Source organism: Dipodomys merriami, unplaced genomic scaffold (genome assembly GCF_024711535.1).
Source record: "Dipodomys merriami isolate MVZ:Mamm:240054 unplaced genomic scaffold, mDipMer1.0.p SCAF_42, whole genome shotgun sequence".
NCBI classification, from domain to species: Eukaryota; Metazoa; Chordata; class Mammalia; order Rodentia; family Heteromyidae; genus Dipodomys; species Dipodomys merriami.
This window is the reverse complement of record NW_027205826.1, coordinates 3,887,868-3,907,767: the sequence shown is the minus strand read 5'-3', so window position 1 is coordinate 3,907,767 and position 19,900 is coordinate 3,887,868. Positions and strand designations below refer to the sequence as shown.

General features: G+C 40.3%; 1 protein-coding gene across 2 annotated transcripts in view; it reads left to right on the top strand.

Moving 5' to 3' along the window:
• Positions 1–19,900, top strand: part of Smurf2 (SMAD specific E3 ubiquitin protein ligase 2) — an 81,422-nt gene that overhangs the window by 25,542 nt on the left and 35,980 nt on the right. For both annotated transcript variants that reach the window (XM_069993094.1, XM_069993093.1), the window contains exons 4-8: positions 3,828–3,961; positions 6,993–7,058; positions 8,385–8,469; positions 14,317–14,400; positions 18,639–18,841. In XM_069993094.1, the coding sequence (XP_069849195.1) occupies positions 3,828–3,961; positions 6,993–7,058; positions 8,385–8,469; positions 14,317–14,400; positions 18,639–18,841 (572 nt within the window). The remainder of the gene's footprint in view (positions 1–3,827; positions 3,962–6,992; positions 7,059–8,384; positions 8,470–14,316; positions 14,401–18,638; positions 18,842–19,900) is intronic.

The following is a 19,900-nucleotide window of genomic DNA, read 5'->3' as shown; positions in this document are numbered from 1 at the left end:
GTATACAAAAATTACTTTATTCCTTTATTGGTAGTGTCTGTTACTTTCCTTTTTTTTTTTTTTTTTTTAAAGTTATAGGCATGCTAGTAGGTATGATTTTGTAACTCATTGTGGTTTTGATTTTCATTTCCCTAAAGACTAATGGTGTTGACCATCTTTGTGAGTTTATTAAGTTTTATTTTAAAGCCAATAGTAATTGGCTACATATGGATTTTTCTCTTACTTGTTTTCCAAGGTATAGTACTTCAGGGGGAAAAGATGAGGGAAGTATATTGGATTATTTTGTAAAATTTTTACCTCAAATTGGCTGTTTACTAATTATATGTTAGCCAAAAATATCTTGAACATATATATCTTATTTTGGTCTATATGTTGATACTGTGTTCTCATGTAGAGAATCTCTCAGCATAGAATATCCCAAAGCTTAGTTATTAAGGAGATTTATTTGTTAGTGATGTTGAGGTTTTAATTGGTCCAAATAGAGCCTAATAGTTGATTTGGGCATGATTGGTGCTGCCGGTAATATTAGATACTCAGGAGGTTGAGGCAGGAGGAACACAAGTTTGAGACCAGTCTGGACAACATTGTAAGACACCCCCCCATCTCAAAAAAAGAGAAAGATTTACTGTTTTATGTAGCTGTTATGTATTATATTTCAAGAGCAGATACTTCTTTAAATGTAATTTTCAGATTAATTTATAGCCTAGAAATATTTTGACAGAAGATTTGTGACATGTATATTTAAATAATATAATACTAGAAAAAGCTGGAATTGGTGTTGTGGCTCAAGTGGTAGAGTGCTAGCCTTGAGCAAAAAGAAGCTCAGAGGACAGCACCTAGGCCCTGAGTTCAAGCCTTAGGACTGGCCAAAAAAAAGAAGCTTTGTTTTTTTTTTAAGTGATTCAAACTATCTGAACCTTCATATTCTAGAAGGTTCATACTTGGAAAATACCAATTAATGTGGCACTTTCTTTTTCATATCAAGCTATGTGTAAATACCAATTAATGTGGCACTTTCTTTTTCATATCAAGCTATGTGTAAAGAATATGGAAGTTGCAGGCTTGGCTCAGTTGGTAGAGTGCTAGTCAGTGAGTAAAAAACATCAGGTACTGAGTTTGAGTCCTGATCTTGGACTTAAAAAAAAGAGTCTGTATATGAGGCTGGGAAGGTAGTTCAGTGGTAGAGTGCTTGCCTTGCATGCATGAGGCCCTGGGTTCAATTCCTTAGCACCACATAAGCAGAAAAAAAACGGAAGTGGTGCTGTGGCTCAAGTGGTAGAGCTCTAGCCTTGAATTGAAGAGCTGAGGGACAATGCTCAGGTTCAGATTTCAGGCCCCATGACCGACAAAAAAAAAAAAATAACACCACCAACAAAAAAAAAGACCCAGGACTGGCACGTGTGCACGCATGCACACGCGTGCGCGTGCATACACACACACACACACACACATGCATTTCTTTTTTTTTTTTTTAAAGAGTATGTATATGAGGCTGAGAATGTGGCATAGTGGTAAAAGTGCTTGCATAGTATGCATGAAGCCCTGGGTTTGTTTCCTCAGTACCATGTAACAGAAAAAGCTGGAAGTGGTGCTGTGGCTCTAGTGGTAGAGTGCTAGAAGCCTTGAGCAAAAGAAGCTCAGGGGCAGTGCCCAGGCCCTGAGTTCAAGCCCCAGAACTGGAAAAAATAAAATTAATAAATAAAAATATGTGTGTATATATGATACAGTACACTAAACAGATGGAATTCCTTAAGCTAGTGGTAAGGCTGCCCTAAGGCTTTGAGAAGCAATATTTTAGCATATCTACAAATCAGGTCTACTTTTTGGGAAATTGATTTACTGTCTTTCTTTCTTTCTTTCTTTCTTTCTTTCTTTCTTTCTTTCTTTCTTTCTTTCTTTCTTTCTTTTCTTCCTTCCTTCCTTTCTCTCTCTCTCTCTCTCTCTCTCTCTCTCTCTCTCTCTCTCTCTCTCTCTCTCTCTCTTTCTTTCTTTCTTTTCTTGGGTCCAGTCGTGGGCTTGAACTCTGGGCCTGGGCACTGTCCCTCAGCTCTTCAGCTCAAGGCTAGCGCTCTACCACTTGAGCCACAGAACCACTTCCGGCTTTTTTCCTTTTTGCTTATGTGGTGCTGGGGAATCGAACCCAGGGCTTCATGCATGCAAGGCAAGTGCTCTACCACTGAGCCAACTTCCCAGTCCTACTGTATTTTTTTCTTTCTTTCTTTCTTTTTTTTTGTTGTCAGTCATGGGCCTGAACTCTGGGTCTGGGCACTGTCCCTCAGCTCTTCAGCTCAAGGCTAGCACTCTACCACTTGAGCCACAGCACCACTTCCAGCTTTTTCTGCTTATGTGGTGCTGAGGAATTGAACCCAGGGCCTCATGCATGCAAGGCAAGCACTCTACCACTGAGCCACCTTCTCAGCCCAATTTTTTTTATTTTTTAATGTTCAGTTTGGGGTGTTTTACCTGTTTAATTTTTTTATTCCAATTCTGGGATTTTGATATTTTATGTAGTAGTAACATACTAAAATAGATGTGATAAGCCAGGCACTGGTGGCTCATGCCTGTAATCCTAGCTATTCAGGAGGTTGAGATCTGAGGATTGCGGTTCAAAGCCAACCTGGACAGGAAAGTCTGTGAGATTCTTACCTCTAATTAACCACCAGAAAACCAGAAGTGGCACTTTGGCTCAAAGTGGTAGAGCACAAGCTTTCAGCAAAAAGGCTCAGGGACAGCGCCCAGGCCCTGAGTTCAAGCCACGCTACTGACAGAAAGAAAAAAAGATAGCTATGGTAGGTTTATTTAAAAATTGCTTTTTGTATGTTGAGTATTTCAGCCAGTATATTTTTGTTTGTAAGTGACATACCAAATTTGAAATGGAAAGGGGAAAGTATTGACTTCTGTAAGAGCTCAAGGATGAGCATTCTTTAGTCACAGCTGGGTGCAGGAGCTCAAATGAGCCTTCCACAAGTTTCTTATTTAAAAACCTGAGTCCTCACTTCACTGGCTTAGGCTTTTTTAATGTACTATTTGATTTTTTTTCAATAGCTTTGTTTTGTTGAATAATAGTTTAAGATCAAGGTTGCTGGACCAAAAACTTGACCTCTTAGAGTCACTGAAATAGAGTTAGGTTCTACAGAGATAATTATGTTTATTAAATATGATTTTGCATGGGTTGATGCCATGTTAACAATTGGCTGTGGTGAAACTTTTACATACTTGTAGACATATGCACAGACAAGTACAGTAACGCTTTTCCCTGCTCTGCTTGTCTGCAGGCAGTGAAGTGAAATCTGCAAGAGTCCTGCTCGCTCAAGGCCTGCATATAGGAAAGAAGCAAGGGAAAAGCGTTACAAACAGCATTTTGTTCTGCAGCATTAAAAAAGTATAACAGGTAGGTCAGATTTTTGGTCTGTCAGCCTTGACAATTCCCCTAATTCAACTAAGTCTTCTCTGAGGTAGTTGGTCGTTATCATTGAAATGTATTTAAAATGTGACTGTGATAAAGGTTCTTTTAAGATTTTTATTCTTGAAAAGAATTATTATAAACTCCCTTAGTGTTTTAGCTTCTAAAATAGCCTGTTCTACTAACAAGAATTGTTGTACAGCCTGAGGGTGGCAGATAGGATAATATATTAAAATTAATTTTATTTAAGGTTTTAAAACATTTAAGGTTATTCATATGAATTGATTGAACTAAAACAATATTTTACATTATTTGATCTATACTCTGAATATATTTGTGAGTTTTGAAGATTAAAAAGGATGAAGAAAACCTTTATACTAGTTTTAACTACCAAGTTACTCATATAGCCATTTTGTTTTTTTAGGTATATTGGAAAGTCTGATTCTGTTACAATCAGTGTATGGAATCACAAGAAGATCCATAAAAAACAAGGTGCTGGATTTCTTGGCTGTGTTCGTCTTCTTTCCAATGCCATCAACCGACTCAAAGACACTGGTTGTGAGTAAATGCTAGTGCTTTTTGAAACACACACACACACACACACACACACGTGACTAATTTTGTTGTACCGTTCCAAAAACCATAACTTCCTGTATATGTCTAAAACTGGACCTCTTTTTGGAGGGAAGGGGTTACTGCTATTTGAATTCAGTGCTCATTACTCAGCTTGGTTGCCCAGCTAGTGCTCTGCCATCTGTAGCACATCTCTACTCTAGTTTTTGCTGGCTAATTGGGATCTATAAGATTTTTTTTTTTTTTTTTTTTGCCAGTCCTGGGGCTTGAATTCAGGGCATGGGCACTGTCCCTGAGCTGCATTTTAGCACTTCAGCCATAGCGCCACTTCCGGCTTTTTCTGTTTATGTGGTACTGAGGAATTGAACCCAGAGCTTCATGCATGGTAGGCAAGCACTCTACCACTAAGCCACATTCCCAATCCTGATGGCTAATTGGGAGATGGAGTCTCATGGGCTTTTCTGCCCATGCTGGCTTCAAACTGCAATCCTTCCAGTTTCAGCCTCCTGAGAAGCTAGGATTATGAAATATATTGACAACTGGCTTATATTTATGGACTTAAAAACAAAACAACAATTAAAAAAAAAATATATGTGGAACCTAGGACTGGGAAGATGGCTCAGTGGTAGAGCGCTTGCCTTGCATGCATGAGGCCCTGGGTTCAATTCCTCAGCACCACATAAGCAAAAAGAAAAAAAAAGCCAGAAGTGGCGCTGTGGCTCAAGTGGTAGAGCGCTAGCCTTGAGCTGCAGAGCTGAGGGACAGTGCCCAGGATCAGAGTTCAGGCCCTACCACCGGACACCCCCCACCCCCCAAAAAAAATGTGGAACCTAGAGGTGACACAGAGTTTCCATGAATTGACAAATGTTAACAAGTGATTGATTCGCAAGGATAAAGATGTTAAATTATATATCTTTTAAGGGCAGGAGGCATGGCTAAAGTGGTTAAAACACTTAGTAGCAAGCCCTGACATCTTGAATTCAAATTTTAGTACTATTAGAAACAACAAAAAAATGCATATGCGTTTTTGTTTCTTTGTTTACTTGTGTGGTTCCTGGGGCTTGAACTCAGGGCCTGGGTACTAGCTTTAAGCTTCTTTTGCTTAAGCCTAGCTCTTTCCAACCTAGGCCACAGCTCTATTTCAGCTTTTTTTGGAATTGGAGATAAGAGTCTCATGGACTTTCCTGCCTGGGCTGGCGGGCTGGCTTTGAACTGCAATCCTATGATCTTAGTTTCTTGAATAGCTATAGCTAGGATTAGAGGCCTGAGCCACCAGCTCCCAGTTTGCATATGCTTTTTAATATTTCTTAGCACTTTTCTCTGTTTTTTTGAGATGGAAGTAATTTTAAGAGAATTACTTTTTATTATTACTTTTTTTTGCTGGTCCTGGGACTTGAACTCATGACTTGGGCACTGCTTCTTAGCTTCTCTGACTCAAGGCTAGTGTTCTACCACTTAAGCACTTTTTCTGAGTGGTTTATTGGACTTTTCTGCGTAGGCTGGTTTTGAACTGCAATCCTCAGTCTCCTGAGTAGTTAGAATTACAGTCACCCATGCCTGGCTCATTATGCCATCTTTATCTACAAATAATTACCCTACACCTTTATAATAACAATTTCTAAAAATTAAAAAATTATAAACTTACCTAAAAAAAATAATTACTGGCTCACATCGGTAATCCTAACTGCTCAAAAGGCTGAGATCTGAGGATTGTGGTTTGAAACTTGGAGACTCTTCTCTCCAATTAACCATCAGAAAACTGGAAGTAGCACTATGGCTCAAAGTGGTAGAGCCCTAACCTTGAGTAAAAAGCTCAGGGACAGTACCCTGAGTTCAAACCTGGCAAACCGATCCCACCCCCTGCACTCCTGCCCACCAAAAAAAAAAAAAAAAAAAAAAAAATGGTATGATGCTTGCTTTAGCAGCACATATATTGACAGTATAGAGAGGATTAGCAATATGGCTCCTACGTGAGGATGCAAATTTATGAAGTATTCCATATATGCACTTGCATGTGTTTGTATACGCACATTAAAATAATGGAATAATGTATAAAACTACTGTAACAAAACTAAAAATGAAAGAAAAATAAGACTTTTTTTCTTTCTCTCTCTCTCTCTTTCTCTCTCTCTCTCTCTCTCTCTTTCTCTTTTTTGTCAGTCATGGGGACTGAACTCTTGGCCTGGACGCTGTCCCTCAGCTCTTCAGCTCAAAGCTAGTGCTCCACTTGATCCACAGTACCACTAACGGCTTTTTCTGCTTATGTGGTACTGAGGAATGGAATCCAGGGCCTCATGCATGCAAGGCAAGCCCTCTACCACTGAGCCACCTTCCCAGCCCCTAATTTTGAGAGCCAGACTCTTGAGAGGCAGACTAGCATTCCATGTTTCTGTAGATGAGACATCTGCGAAAAACATGAGTTGTCTCTAAATGATTAGTGGTGGAACTAACTCAAACTCATAATTTTTCTAAGGTTTTTATTTGACTTATTGTGTGTGTACCTCCTTTGAAATGGTTAGATAGAAAATAATGACGATAGTATTGAACACTTAATATGCCAGGTACTCTTATAGCATATAAGGGTTTTTTTTTTGGTCTTTTTTTTGTGGTAATTACAAGTTTATGTAACTTTCAGATTTAATCTTATTGACAATGTAATACAATAGTGTTGCACAGCCAGGTGCTGGTGACTCATGCCTATAATCTCAACTACTCAGGAGGCTGAGATCCGGGCAGGAAAGTCCATGAGATTCTTACTTCCAGTTAACCACCAGAAAATGGAAAGTGGCACTGTGGCTCAAGTGGTTGAGAGCTCACCTTGAGCTGAAGAGCGCAGGGGACAGCACCCAGGCCCAGAGTTCAAGCCCCATGACCAACAAAAATATTAAAAAATATTGTTTTAAGATGTGGTTATAATTAAATCTAGTTTATAATAGTTTATGGATTTTTACTGTCATTATAGATGGTAGAAGTTCTGATACTAGCTAATGTTAATTTTGTTGTTAATTTGAAATAGATCAGAGATTGGATTTATGCAAACTGGGGCCAAATGACAATGATACAGTTAGAGGACAGATAGTAGGTAAGTATGGAACATAAAGTTAATAAGAATTTTAGTCTCATTCAAACTGCTCTAAAATCTAAATACCTTTTAAATCAGTATCACTATTGTTTTGTTGTATTGCATGAATAAAGTGTCGTGTAAAATGCTGAAAACAGTGTTAATTAAAAGAAAACTTTAATGTTAAAAAAACAGTTCCTTGTGTTACAGAAAACTATTGATCCTTTAGGAAGGAATTCTTTTTTTTTTTTTTTTTTGGTTGGTTGTGGGGCTTGAACTCTGGGCCTGGGCACTGTCCCTCAGCTCTTCAGCTCAAGGTGAGCGCTCTACCACTTGAGCTATGGTGCCACTTCCGGTTTTCTGGTGGTTTATTGGAGATAGGAGTCTCATGGTCTCTCCTGCCCGGGCTGGCTTTGAACCACGATCCTCAGATCTCAAGCTCCTGAGTAGCTAGGATTACAGGCGTGAGCCACCGGCGCCCGGCTTAGGAAGGAATTCTTTTAAAATATTAAAATGTACTAGAAATCCGAGCCAGACTTTGTAGATAGTATTAACAGTGTATTTTTAATATTTTGTTGAAAGGTTCTGTGCCAACCTAGTTGATAGAACCCATTCTGGATTCTGTACCTCCTGCTTTCAAGTTTCTAGTTGGTGGTTTTATAGTACACTGGGTGATAATGTGCAGTTAAGCCTCATGGAATTCTGAGTTTGCCCAATTGCCAGAATCTAGTGTATTTTTAAAAATACAGTCAGATTATTGAGAATAGTCTTGAATTAATGTAAAGCTTTCAAACTGCTGTGTTAATGAGTGTGCTGTTTCTTCTTACATACAATAATGATCTTTTATTGCCCCATTACAATGATGAAAAAGGAACTAGAATTTTCTCCATAAACATGGCAAAGTGTAGGAAAAAAACCTTAACTTGCTGGGTGCTGGTGGCTCATGCCTGTAATTCTAGCTACTCAGGAGGCTGAGATCTGAGGATTCCAGTTCAAAGTCAGCCCGGGTAGGAAAGTCTGTGAGACTCTTACCTCCAGTTAACCACCAGGAAACCAGAAGTAGCACTTGTGGCTCAAGTGTTAGAGTGCTTTCCTTGAGCTGAAGAGCTCAGGGACAGTGCCCAGGCTCCAAGTTCAAGCCGAACAAAAAGAGAAAAAGAACCTGCAGATTCTAATACCATTCTTAAAGAGAAAAATCCATAAGCAAATGACAAATTGTAGCAAAAAACAAAGAATTCTGAAGTATTAAATTGAGCTAAAACAGGTGTCTTTTAAATACGGATATTTTAGATTGCAATAGTTCTTTCTAGTTTTATCATTCTTAATGGTGTTTCTGTTGTTTAATAGTAAGTCTTCAGTCCAGAGACCGAATAGGCACAGGAGGACAAGTTGTTGACTGCAGTCGTTTGTTTGATAATGATTTACCAGATGGGTAAGCCAAAATCATTAAGATCATAAGTATATAAATAATATCCTGTAATAACAAATGTTGGGGCTGGGAAGGTGGCTCAGTGGTACAGTGCTTGCCTTGCATGCAAAAGACCCTGGGTTCAATTCCTCAGCACCATATAAGCAAAAAGAAAGAAGCTGGAAGTGGTGCTGTGGCTCAAGTGGTAGAGCGCTAGCCTTGAGCTGAAGAGCTGAGGGACAGTGCCCAGGCCCAGAGTTCAGGTCCCACGACTGGACCCCCCCCCAAAAAAAAAAAAAAAAAAAACCGTTGCCATGTATGTACTTTTTAGAAAATTGCTATGATTAATTCTAGAGTGTAGGTTTTTCTTCTGTTTGGAAAATGAGAGAAACACTTTCATAAAAAATTTTATAAAGCCGGGCGCTGGTGGCTCACGCCTGTAATCCTAGCTACTCAGGAGGCTGAGATCTGAGGATTGAGGTTCAAAGCCAGCCCGGACAGGTGAGACCCTGAGACTCCTATCTCCAATAAACCACCAGAAAAACCGGAAGTGGCACTGTAGCTCAAGTGGTAGAGCGCTCGTCTTGAGCTGTAGAGCTGAGGGACAACGCCCAGTCCCAGAGTTCAGGCCCCACGACCGACAAAAAAAAAAAAAAAAAAAAAATTATAAAATAAGTATCTAATGAATGAATGAAACACATTTTTTATTTAACACTTTTGAGTTTTTTGGGTTTTTTTTTGTCAGTCATGGGGCTTAAACTCTGGGCCTGGGTGCTCGCTGTCCCTCAGCTCTTCAGCTCAAGGCAAGCGTTCTACCACTTGAGCCACAGCGCCACTTCTGGTTTTCTGGTGGTTTATTGGAGATAAGAGTCTCATGGACTTTCCTGCCTGGGTTGACTTTGAACTGCGATCCTCAGATAAAAGCCTCTCCAGAGTAGCTAGGATTACAGACATGAGACACCAACACCCAGTTTTTAAAACCTAAAATTTGTTTTTGTTTTTGTTTTGGTCCAGTCATGGGGCCTGAACTCTAAGCCTGGACGCTGTCCCTCAGCTCTTCAGCTCAAGGCTAGCGCTCTACCATTTGAGCCACAGCGCCACTTCCGGTTTTTTCTTTTTTGCTTATGTGGTGCTGAGGAATCGAACCCACGGCCTCATGCATGCAAGGCAAATGCCCTACCACTGAGCCACCTTCCCAGCCCTAAAAAAACTAAACATTTTTAAAATTTTACTGTATTATTAATTTTTGTGCCAGTCCTGGGGCTTGAACTCAGAGCCTGGGCCTTATCCCTGAGATTTTTTTTTCTTTTTTTATTGTAAAGCTGCTGTACAGAGGGTTACAGTTACATGAATAAAGTAATGAGTACATTTCTTGTTGAACATTGTTACCCACACCTTTGTTTTTCTCTCACTTTCCCTTCCTTCCTCAAATGCTATCTTTTAATGGAAAAACCTCTTTGCTTTGCAATAATAAAATATTTTTGAAAGGGAAATTTTGAATGAAGCAATTACTGATGGATAGAGTTTATCCAATGTAATGCTTTTCCTTCCTTCCTTCCTTCCTTCCTTCCTTCCTTCCTTCCTTCCTTCCTTCCTTCCTTTCTTTCTTTCTTTCTTTCTTTCTTTCTTTCTTTCTTTCTTTCTTTCTTTCTTTCTTTCTTTCTTTCTTTCTTTCTTTCTTTCTTTTTTTGTCTCCTTTTTGTGGTCCTAGGATTTGAATTTGCTTAGTGGGCAGACATTCTTACTCTGAGCCTTACCTCCAACTCTGACTTTGCTGGTTATTTTTTGAGGCTCAGGCACAAAGGTTCCATGCATTAGTCTTCTTGTCTAGCTAGTATAAAAGATATGGACCACTGTATCCAGCTCTCCACTGAGAAGGGGGTCTCACAAACTTTTCTGCCTGGGCTGGCCTCTAACCTCAGGCCTGCCAAACTCAGCCACCTAAGTACCCAGCATTAGCTTTGAATCTCTGGTACCTGGCTTAATTATTCTTTTCATGTCTGTGATTATCCTACTGTACAATAGGATATCTGTTGTATTGGATCTGTGGCAATACGGTTTCATGGAAACCATAGTTGAGAAAAAGCGGAATTCTCAGGATGTATAGAGTTCAGTGACTATACGTACAAATTTTAATACTGTATATACAGGAAGTCTGTACCTTCATGGCTTGAAACTGCATGGAGTAGGATACATCATCGTCACAGAAATTTCTGTTGTACACATTAATACTGCTTGCCAAGTGCCCTTTACCTTAAAAACTGTGAATTCTTATTCATTTTCCTATAACACCACCTTTCAACAGATGTAAAATTTTCACTCTATATCATTTAAGTCAGGCACATTACTTGCCTTTGTGGCTTGGGATGGTTACTTTAACTTTTACTGTATAGGCATCATTGGCTTTTTTTTTTTTTTTTTGGTCATGGGGCTTGAACTTGGCCTGGGCACTGTCCCTGAGCTCTTCAGCACAAGGCTAGTGCTCTTCCACTTGAGCCACACCACTTCCGGTTTTCTTGTGGTTTTTTGGAGATAAGTCTCACAGACTTGACTGCCTGGGCTGGCTTCAAACTGTGATCCTCAGATATCAGCCTCCTGAGTAGGTAGTATTACAGGCTTGACCCTGTGACCATTTGCTTTTTTGGGGGAGCAGATTTTCACAGCATTTTGGGCAGGAAAACAGCAGATTATGTAACAGTTTAAGCACAATTGATGATAATTTGAGAGTTTTTCTGAATCAGCTGAGCTATGTAATGCACATATGGGAATTTAAAATTTTTGTTTTTGAAATTGGTTTTGCTTTTCAAAATTACTATTTGACTGTGCTTAATCAAAATTGCATGTGATAAGTTTACAAATGAAACTGTGATTATAATCACAAGAAAAATTCCTTAGAATCTTTTTGTTCTCTATTTTTTAATATCTCCAGAGCTCTGCCAATACTTTGGTGGGTATATTGACATATTATATATTTCAATCATTATTTTACCTCTCTTATTAGATGAATTGTAATAGAATTGAGGGACTTTGAACCTTTAAGTCAGGCCTGGTGACTCACACCTGTAATTCTAGAAAACACTTTACAACAAAGTAAATCTCAAAATACTGAGGACAAAGTGGGATTTTTTTTTTTCTTCCAGTCCTGGGGCTTGAAGTCAGAGCCTGTACACTGTCCCTACACTTCTTTTGCTCAAGGCTGGCACTCTACCATTTGAGCCATAGCACCACTTCTGGCTTTTTCTGTGTATGTGGTACTGAGGAATCGAATCCAGGGCTTCATGCATGCTAGGCAAACACTCTACCACTAAGCCACCTTCCCAGCCCCAGGATATTTTATTTTTAAGAAATTATTTGCTGGTGGTTCATGCCTCAAAGTCTAGCTACTCAGGAGGCTGAAATCTGAGGATCAAGATTCAAAGTCAGCCTGGGCAGGAAAGTCCATGAGGCTTATCTCCAATTAACTATTAAAAAGCTGGAAATTGTACTGTGGCTCAAAGTGGTAGACCACTAACCTTGAACACAAAAGCTCAGGGACAATGTCCAGGCCCTGGGCAAGCCCTGGGGCCATCATTCCCCCCCAAAACATTAATTTCACTTGGTTGCCTTTAACTCATGCCTTTTTGGGGGGAGAGGGGAATGTCGATTGTAGGGCTTAAACTCAGGGCCTGGGTGCTGTTCCTGAGCTCTTTTGCTCGACTACTGCTCTACCACTTTGTACCATAGCTTCACTTCTAGTTTTTTATTGAGTTGTTGATGAAATAAGAATCTGCCTGAGCTTGCTTTGAACTGTAATCCTCATATCTTGGCCTTCTGATAAGCTAGGATTACAGGTGCGAGTCACTGGTGCCTGGCTTGCCTCATGCCTGTTACAGCCTACATAGGAGGGTCAGATCTGAGGATCATGGTTTGAAGCCAGCCTGGGTAGGAAAGACAATGAGACTCTTATCTCCAATAAACTATCAAAAAAGCTAGAAGTGGACCTGTGGTTCAAGTAGTAGAGCACTATCCTTGAGCAAAAGGAGGACAACACTTACGCCCTGAGTGCCAAGACTGCCCCCCCCCCAAAAATATTGTTTTGATAGGCTGTTTTTTTTTCCCCCCAAATTTAAAATTGTTACTATTAAGGTGATGTGCAGAAGGGTGACCATTTCATAAATTAGGCAATGAGTATATTTCCTTTTGGACAATGGCATTCCTTCTTTCACTCTCTTTTAGTTTCCCCTCCTGTCGTTTGCTCACAGTGGTATAGTTCAATTTCAGCACAGTGTCTACTCAGTACTACTGCAATACTTGTTCAATGTGCCTGGCCTCATGTCTGTAATTCTAGCTACTCAGGAGGCTAAGATCTGAGAATCAAGCTTTGAAACTGACCTGGACAGGAAAATTTGACCCCAATTAAACACTAAACTGTGGGAAGTGGATCTATGACTCAAGTTGTAGAGTAATAGCCTTGAATACAAAAGCTCAGGAACAGTGCCCAGGCCTGAGTATAAGCCCTAGAACTGGAAAAAAAAATTTAGAAATCCACTTTTCTAATGAATCTTAATTTTTTTTTGGGGGGGGGTCTGGTCATGGGGCCTGAACTCTGGGCCTGGGCGCTGTCCCTCAGCTCTTCAGCTCAAGGCTAGCGCTCTACCACTTGAGCCATAGCACCACTTCCAGCTTTTTTTCTTTTTGCTTATATGGTGCTGAGGAATCAAACCCAGGGCCTGAGGCATGCAAGGCAAGCGCTCTACCACTGAGCTACCTTCCCAGCCCTGAATCTTAATTTTTTTAAATGATGATTTTTATTTTTAGACCAACTGGATTCTTTTTTTTTTTTTTTTGGGTCCAGTCATGGGGCTGGAACTCTGGGCCTGGGCGCAGTCCCTCAGCTCTTCAGCTCAAGGCTAGCACTCTACCACTTGAGCCACAGTGCCACTTCCGGCTTTTTTCTTATGTGGTGCTGAGGAATCGAACCCAGGGCCTCGAGCGTGCAAGGCAAGTGCTCTACCACTGAGCCACCTTCCCAGCCCCAGACCAACTGGATTCTAATCCTAGTCTTCTACTTATTTTTTTAAGACCTTGGCTCATTTGTGTAAATTTCATATACTTTATTTTTGACAGTACTGAGTTTGGACTCAGGGCCTCATGCTTGCTAGCCAGATACTCTGCCATTTGAATCATATCCCTAGCCTTGTTTTACTTTTTTATTTTTTTGGATAGGGTCTTGAGTTTTGACAGTCAGCCTTAGGTTGCCCTCCACCTACCTAAGCCTCCCATGTAGCTGGCATTTTTGTTGAGATGACTAACATTTTCACTGGGCTGGCCTTGAACTACAATCATCCCAATTATAGATTTATACCATCGTGCTCAACTGTGAGCACATGAGCACACGCAAATACAAGCACATGGATGCACAGAAGGAATGCATATATGCATTCATTTATTGGTTTGTGCCAGTAACTGGTACTGAACTCATGGCCTGGACACATTGAACTATGATCCTCAGATCTTATCCTCCAGAATAGGAAGAGTTGGATCTGTGAGCCACTGGCATCCAGGGTTACAGATCTTTTTAAGAGAGCTATTTCCCCCAAAATTCTGGGGAATATTGATGTAAATTTTAGAGTTACCAGGATTATTGAAAAATTCTCTAAAGTTTGGCTAATGAATAATGCTTGTTGTACCTCAGTGTAATTATTTTAGAGGTTCAGAATTCCATAAAACATTTTGCAGTCCAAAAATAAGCTGACTTGATCTTTTGATCTGGCCTACCAGATTTGTGACAGCAATACTTTCCTGGTTTAGTAAACACACTGAAAACATTCCATGTCTCATCTTTCTATAAATACCTATTAATGTCTTATCTCACAATATTTTTTATTTAAGCTGGGAAGAAAGACGAACAGCCTCTGGTAGAATTCAGTATCTAAACCATATAACAAGAACTACGCAATGGGAGCGCCCAACACGGTAAGAACATACAGATCTTTCCCATAGGTTGTGCTAGCCATCTTCCTGGATTACCTTTCTATTTGTCACTTTACTGGATTTCCTGCCTTGATTTATGCCCCTATATAAATCATTAGATCCTAGAATAGGGGCCATTGTTGTATTTAAAATGTGATTTGCCGGGTGCCAGTGGCTCATGCCTGTAATCCTAGCTACTCAGGAGGCTAAGATCTGAGGATCACAGTTCAAAGCCAGCCTGGGCAGGAAAGTCTGTGAAACTCTTTATCTCCCACTAGAAAACCGAAAGTGGCACTATGGCTCAAGTGATAGAGCTCTAGCTTTGAGCTAAAGAGCTAAGGGACAGCGCCCAGGCTCAGAGTTCAAGCCCCATGACCAACCAAAAAAAAAAAAAAGTCATTATCAGTAAAGATTGTTTTGACAGGCATCCTGCTATAGTAACCTCCAGGGTCCTTAGTGGCACCCAATATTAAGTCAGTTAAGTGAATAGGTTGAGCCTTCACATTACTGGCTGTGTGTGTATGTCAGTAATATATATGATATAGCATATATAAATACTTATGTGACATGTTCTTATTCATTTTATATTATTTATGCATTATATATTATGTATTTTTATTTATTATTTATTTTTTTGTCGGTCGTGGGGCTTGAACTCTGGGCGTGGGTGCTATCCTTGCCCTCTTCAGCTCAAGGCGAGTGCTCTACCGCCTGAGCCACAGTGCCACCTCTGGTTTTCAAGTAATTTATTGGAGATAAGAGTCTCACGGACTTTTCTGCCCGGGATGGCTTTGAACTGGAATCCTCAGATCTCAGCCTCCTGTGTAGCTAGGATTACAGGTGTGAGCCACCAGTGCCCGGCTTGTATTTTTATTTATATACATTTGATTTGAATATTCTTGGGTGGCTGTTATCAAATATGTACAGGGGGCTTCCATTCTTGGAGTCAAATGGGGATGATTATATTATATCATGTCTAAGTTATGCCTGTGATCAGGATAAGAACCATAGAGATGGCACTTAATTGAGGGTAAGCAGTAAGGAGATCATGGAACTTGCAAAAGAAAACTGTGGAGTAGGTAATTCTGTGAACTAAACCTTGAAGAATGAAAGATAGAGTTTCTTTCTTTGAAGATTAATGTATAAAGACATCAGATGCAGATAATTTTTGGAAATTGAAAAGGTGCTTTTAAAGTAATTCAGAATAAATAGGATAACTACCTTAATTCTTCTTTGTCTTTTTAAAAAAGAACATGTGTTTGGGTGTGTTTCCTTCTAATTCATTGAACTGATAATATCAAACTACCTATGTAAAATATTATAAATGTTTAAAATGAACTTAAAATTTTTTTTTTTTTTTTGAGTCCGGTCGTGGGGCCTGAACTCTGGGCCTGGGCGCTGTCCCTCAGCTCTTCAGCTCAAGGCTAGCGCTCTACCACTTGAGCCACAGAGCCACTTCCGGCTTTTTTCTTTTTGCTTATGTGGTGCTGAGGAATCGAACCCAGGGCCTTGAGCATGCAAGGCAAGCGCTCTACCACTGAGCCACCTTCCCAGCCCTAAAATTTTTTTTTTGGTGCCAGTTCTGGGGCTTGAATTCAGGGCCTGGGTACTGTCCCTGAGCTTTTTTGCTCATGGCTAGTATTCTACCACTTCAGCCACATCTCCACTTTCAGGTGTTTAATTGGAGATAGGAATGTCACAGACTTTCTGCCTGGGCTGGCTTTAACTCAGGATCCTAGATCTCAGCTTCCTGAGTAGCTCAGGGTATAGGCATGAACTACCAAGGCCTGGCTAAAAATGAACTCTTAAGACAGACCTGATAGCCGGGCGTTGGTGGCTCATGCCCGTAACCCTAGCTACTTAGGAGGCTGAGATCTGAGGATCGCAGTTCAGAGCCAGCCCTGGTAGGAAATCCATGAGACTCTTATCTCCAGTTAACCACCAGAAAACCACAAGTAGCACTGTGGCTCAAGTGGTAGAACACTTGCTTTGAGCTGAAGAGCTGAGGGACAGCGCCCATGTCCAGAGTTCAAGCCCGCGACTGACAAAAAAAAAAAAAAAAAAAAAAAGACATATATTCAGAAGACTAAGGTTGAAGGATGGTGAGTTTGAGACTACCTGGGCTATATAAATAGATCCTGCCTCTAAAAATCAAAATCATATCATAGCAACCCTCCTCCCAAAGGTTTAAATGTGTATTAACTCAAAGTGAAATTAAGTTGGAAAGAAAACTCTCCATAAAAACTGCAGTAGCCTGAAAACTCCTTAAAGACACAAACTAGCTATTGTGTTACTCAGTAAACTGAGCTTTTCTTACATGTGTGTCATGCATGGAGTAATGGACATATTTATATTAAAGAACAAGCAAGGTAAATCCTCTCCGCCCCCCCCCCCCCTGCCCCTGCCCCGGCCCCTTTTTTTTCTTGTGCTGGTTTTAGGCCTTGAACTCAGAGTCTGGCCTCTGTCCCAAGCTTTTTTTTCCCTCAACTAGCACTCTCCCATGTGAGTCACAGCTCCACTTTGGGCTTTTTTGGTACTTTTTTTGGAGATAAGAGTCTCATGGACTTTACTGCTTGGGCTAGCTTTGAATGGTGATTTTTAGATATTAGCTTCTTAAGTAGCTAGGATTACAGGCGTGAACCACCAGCACCTGGCTTAAATCCCCCCCCCCTTTTTTTTTTTTTACTAAATATTCCAGTGGAGGAAGATGGAAAAAGTGTGTAAAACTGGACTCAGTGGTTGATCCCTGTAATCCTAGCTACCCTGGAGAGGGAGTTGCGAAGACTGATGTTCAAGGACAGCCTGGACAAAAACTTAGCAAAACCTGTTTAAAGACTAGCCAAAGCAAACAAAGATGGGGGCGTGATTCATAGTGCTAGAGAGCCTGCTTAACAAGCACAAGGCCCTAAATCCAAACATCAGTACTGCCAAAAAAGGGTGGGTTTAGGTGTACTACTGAAGTGGTAGAGTACTTGTTAGCAATCGTGAAGCCCTGAGGTCAAACTCCAGAATTTGCAAGCAAAAAACAAAACCCACAAAAAAATAAGCAGAAAAAACATCAGAGAGATACTGTGCTGTGGATAGGCAGTGTACAGATGATTCTCAACTTGTGATTGAGACTCTGTCCAATAAACACATCATAATTCGGAAATGCTGTGAGTCAAACATTTGTTTAGTATGCTTAGCCTTTACCTTCACAATGTAGACTACTGTAGAGTATCTATTGTGTACCCTCATGATTATGTGTCTGACTGGGAACTGTAGCTCACTGCTGTTATCCAGCAGTGGGAGAGTATCCATCATACTATATCACCATTAGCCTTGGAAAATAAAAAAATTTGAAGTACAGTTCCTACTCATAACTGATCACTGACAATATTTTACACTAAAATATGTCATTTAAGTTGGTGACCATCTGTACTGTTGAATGACTGGGTGACCTGTTTAGATTGAAAGATTGAAAGAACATCCTACAGAGACAATGTTTATGTAAACTATTATTTGAATGACATAAGAATAAGTATTTTGGTGGAAACAAAGTGCCATTTCTAATTAATCCAAGTGAAAATGACTGGAAGGTTATCAGTGTGGCAGAAGCGGAATGGGAAGGAGAATGGTGGGAAATTGAGTCTAAGGGTCAAGTTATTTATTTGTTTATTTATTTTGTCGGTCCTGGGGCTTGAATTCTGGGCTTGGGCACTGTCCCTCAGCTCTTCAGCTCAAGGCGAGCGAGCACTCTAATGCTTGAGTCACAGTGTCACTTCTGGTTTTCTAGTGGTTTATTGGAGATAAAAGTCTCACGGACTTTCCTGCCAGGGCTGGCTTTGAACCACTATCCTCAGATCTCAGCCTCCTGAGTAGCTAGGATTACAGGCATGAGCCACTGGCACCCGGCTCAAGTTATGCTTTGTAAACCAGTACTCACATCTTCATATATGTATGGATATTCTGTAAAATATAGTTAGAATTAATATAATACTACTTAAAAAGAATCGAGAGAGTGAGAGGCTCTGAGTTCAAGCTCCAGAACTGGCTTACAAAGTAAGATATGATTAACCTGCTTATTGCTTGAGTTTCCTTGGTGCCTAGTTGGACTTGATTTTACTAGAGTTCTTGAAATCATGCATTAGTTCTTCCATTTTCTGACATAAGTGACTCTTACTCTTACTATAATGATAATGTATGTCTAGTGAACTCTTTTTATATATCTAAATTGATTTTTTTTTATTACTCTTTAATAGACCAGCATCTGAATATTCTAGTCCTGGCAGACCTTTGAGCTGCTTTGTTGATGAGAACACTCCAATTAGTGGAACAAATGGTGCAACATGTGGACAGTCTTCAGATCCCAGACTGGCTGAGAGGAGGGTCAGGTCTCAACGACATAGAAATTATATGAGCAGGACACATTTGCATACTCCTCCAGACCTACCAGAAGGCTATGGTAAGACAGCTAGCTCAGTTAAAAGAGTGTGGCTTACTAATTTCAGCCTGCTATAAAACTTTATAAACTTTATAAACTATATAAACTTAAAAAAACAAAGTTTAAGCTGGGTGCCAGTGGCTCAGATTTGTAATCCTAGCTACTCAGGAGACTGCCCCAGGACCAGTCCCCTCCCCAACCCCCTCCCCCCCCAAAAAAAAGTTACTAATCTAGGTTTAGGAATTCTACATGAAGATAAAAGTAAATGTGAAATCTCCCAACTTTGAAAAGTCTTGAGGTAGTTAGAAGACTGCCCCACCAACTTGTTTAACCTTGGGCTTATCATTTAACCTTAGGATTTGTGTGTGTTTAATGAAATAGCATGAATACTTAATCACAAAAATATTGTGAGAAGCATATGAAATGAATTTACTTTGCAAATAAGCACTGTATAAAGGTAAAAGGTATTGTTGGCAATACTAATTTTAACTCAGACCTCCAGTGTGATTTTCTGATCAAACATTGAAAGATCATTTCAAAGGCACTATTTTTTTTTCTTTTGGTTGGTTGTGGGGCTTGTCCCTGAGCTCTTCAGCTCAACATGAGCGGGCACTCTACCACTTGAGCCACAGCACCACTTCTGGTTAAATGGATTTAAGAGTCTCATGGACTTTTCTGCCTGGACTGGCTTTGAACCTCGGTCCTCAGATTTCAGCTTCCTGAGTATCTAGGATTACAGGTGTGAGCCACCAGCTCCCAGCTTCAAAGGCACATTTCTTAGGGGATTATGGTATTTTGTAGTTTTGGTTATCTGAGTTGATTGTTGTAAATGACATTTCTCTTTGTATAAGATGATTATATTCATAAAATTTCCTAGCGTTGTAGAATTTTTTTTTTTGGGGGGGGGGTTCGGTCATGGGGCCTGAACTCTGGGCCTGGGCACTGTCCCTCAGCTCTTCAGCTCAAGGCTAGCACTCTACCACTTGAGCTACAGGGCCACTTCCAGCTTTTTTCTTTTTGCTTATGTGGTGCTGAGGAATCGAACCCAGGGCCTTGTGCATGCAAGGCAATTGCTCTACC